The sequence below is a fragment of the Alosa pseudoharengus genome, unplaced genomic scaffold (assembly GCF_046254945.1).
Source record: "Alosa pseudoharengus isolate Yale_2024_CS ecotype anadromous, Long Island Sound unplaced genomic scaffold, YU_APseudo_1.1 YU_APseudo_1.1_scf_21, whole genome shotgun sequence".
In the NCBI taxonomy this organism is placed as follows: domain Eukaryota; kingdom Metazoa; phylum Chordata; class Actinopteri; order Clupeiformes; family Clupeidae; genus Alosa; species Alosa pseudoharengus.
The window spans coordinates 13,724,348-13,726,847 of record NW_027468674.1 but is presented as its reverse complement, the minus strand read 5'-3'; the positions used below and the strand labels follow the sequence as shown (position 1 = coordinate 13,726,847).

Sequence of the window (2,500 nt, the reverse complement as noted above, 5' to 3'; positions counted from 1 at the left end):
AGAACATAAAATAATACAGAATCATAAAACACTAGGTGTGAAAAACATAAGCAGACCAATGGACACACACACACACACACACACACACACACACACACACACACACAGGGATAAAGCAGGAATAAAAAAGGTGAAGAAGGATGGAATAAGACTTTTCTCGTGATTTTGTTCTTGGTCCATGCACATTTAACTTGTCATATTATCTCAGGCTTTGGCATTTTTGTACATAATATAGTAATGCTAACAAAGCTTGGCTTAATGCTAATGACTTGAATTTAATTGAATTTAATTGAATTGAAATGAAGGCATGTGTGTGTGGTGACAGAGAGAGAGAGAGAGAGAGAGAAAGAGAGAGAGAGAGACTTTTGACTTTTAAAACCCCTTTTATTGAACCATTGCATGGATCAAAAAACACCTTAAAACACCTTATAGCCCCCCCCCCCCCCCAGTCCCCATGGCATCACCACATAAATGCCAAGACCATCAATAATGGAGACCAGACCCTTGTCAGTACACCATTTCTGTGAGAAATGAGCCACACTGTCTGAAACTTTAAAGAAAGCATATTCAACCCTAACCCTTGATTCCACCAAAGCTTTAAACATGTCCACAAGGTTGACAATCTGGCCCTCTTCCTCCAACCGATTACCCTTCCATATTGCCAGTTTTGCTTGGCCAATCAAGAAGTTCATGAAGGTGCACGGAGAGGGAGAGAGAGAGAGAGAGAGAGAGGGGGAGAGAGAGAGAGAGAGCTGGGTGGGAGGGCCCGTGCGGCTGCTCGGGTTTCATGTGGTGACAGCAGCGTGTGGGTATCTAGTGGGCATTGTTTGGGCACAAGCTGCCAGCCGACCCTCCTGCATCATGCATCATTAATGCTTTGGGACTGGGCAGAACACACACACACACACACACACACACACACACGTGGAGGTTCCTACATCAGCAAAGCACTACTCCACTCACCCTACTGCACCCAATCACTTTACCGACGACAGTCTCTTTCTGCCTTACATCCCTAGGAACACACACATACTCTCTCTTTCTCTCTCTCTCTTTCCATCTATCTATCTACCTCACTCACTCACACTCACTCACACTCACCCACACACACAAACACACACACACATTCCACTCCCCCACATTCATTTAGCAGCCTTTCAATAGCCCATTCTGTAATGGGATTGCATACAGACTGCAGAGCCCTGTGGATAGTACAGTCTTCACTTACTGTATCTCTCACATCTGACTGCAGACTACGTTTCCCACAGTCCTCTCTGTGTTAATATAGATAACTGTTTGAAAAATGTCAGTTTCTGAGTGTGTGTGTGTATATGTGTGTGTGTGTGTGTGTGTGTGTGTGTGTGTGTGTGTGTGTGTGTGTGTGTGTGTGTGTGTGTGTGTGTGTGTGTGTACAGTATGAGAGACAGGGACCAATAAATATGCACAGTGGATGTGGATATACTGCCCTCTAGTGTACAGTAGGGCTAGCATCAAGATTGTGAAGGTAATGTGATGTGTGCATAATAATTGTAAAAATATTACATATCAATGTTATGTTGATTTATTTTATGGCAGTATACAAAGTAACAAAGTACTAAAAGCACAAAAAATTTTATAATTATATCTGACCCCCCTTCTCTTTTTTTTCCTGTCTCAGGTGTGTGGGGAGAAGACCCGCTTTGAGAAGCTTATGGAGTATTTTAGTCATGAGGAGAGCAACATTGACTTCATGGTGAGCATGGCTGAACATGAAACAAGATGGCATCCGGCAGCTCCATAAGCCACGCTGACATTTAAGAGAGAGAGTCAAAGTGCTGATGGACATTTGTGGACTCCACACAGGGGCGCAGCTACCCATTTTTGAGGGGTATGCAACAACATTATTGGCGCCCCCCCCCCCCCAAAAAAAAAAAAAAACAACACAAACAACTAAACAAAACAAAAGGCCAATAATTTTGATAAATGGTGCATTGCCACTTTAAGAGAGTCTAAACGGTTCTCATAACGTCCTTTTGCCAGCTATTGTTCACAATGGATAAGGCTGATAGGCACTCTAGCCTTGTTTGTTTGCACCACATAGACAACACACTATTACGTTATTACAAGGAGCCTTCATTGTTAGGATATGGAAACATCTAATGAGTCGCTGATAGCATGACATTTCTGTTTGCAGTTGGCCATTAAAAGTGCAGTATGAGCATGGTAGCCACCCAGCTATCTGAATGGAATCGGCTATGTTTCAATCGGCATTATGCTTAACAAACGCTAGTTAGTCTGTTATTTGCAAGCCTCCAAGTACACACGTCATCACTTTAAATCCTACCTGTTGCCTTTCACCGTCCACTTATTTAACTGCTGTTGCATCCCTTGACATGCCTTTTCCCTCTTTCTTTTTCTATTTTTAGTCGTCAACAGCTTTTTTTTTTACTGTATCCATCTTTTTCCATAGACGGCAACTCACTACTCGTAGCTGCGCCCCTATGCGCCGCATATAGCGCCG

The 2,500-nt window shown here is 43.1% G+C and overlaps 1 protein-coding gene across 6 annotated transcripts in view; it reads left to right on the top strand.

The window, feature by feature from the left end:
- The window catches only part of fmnl1b (formin-like 1b), a 53,239-nt gene that overhangs the window by 31,000 nt on the left and 19,739 nt on the right, over positions 1 to 2,500 (top strand). For all 6 annotated transcript variants that reach the window (XM_076297965.1, XM_076297964.1, XM_076297962.1 and 3 more), the window contains exon 10: positions 1,658 to 1,732. In XM_076297965.1, coding sequence (XP_076154080.1) covers positions 1,658 to 1,732 — 75 coding nt within the window. The remainder of the gene's footprint in view (positions 1 to 1,657; positions 1,733 to 2,500) is intronic.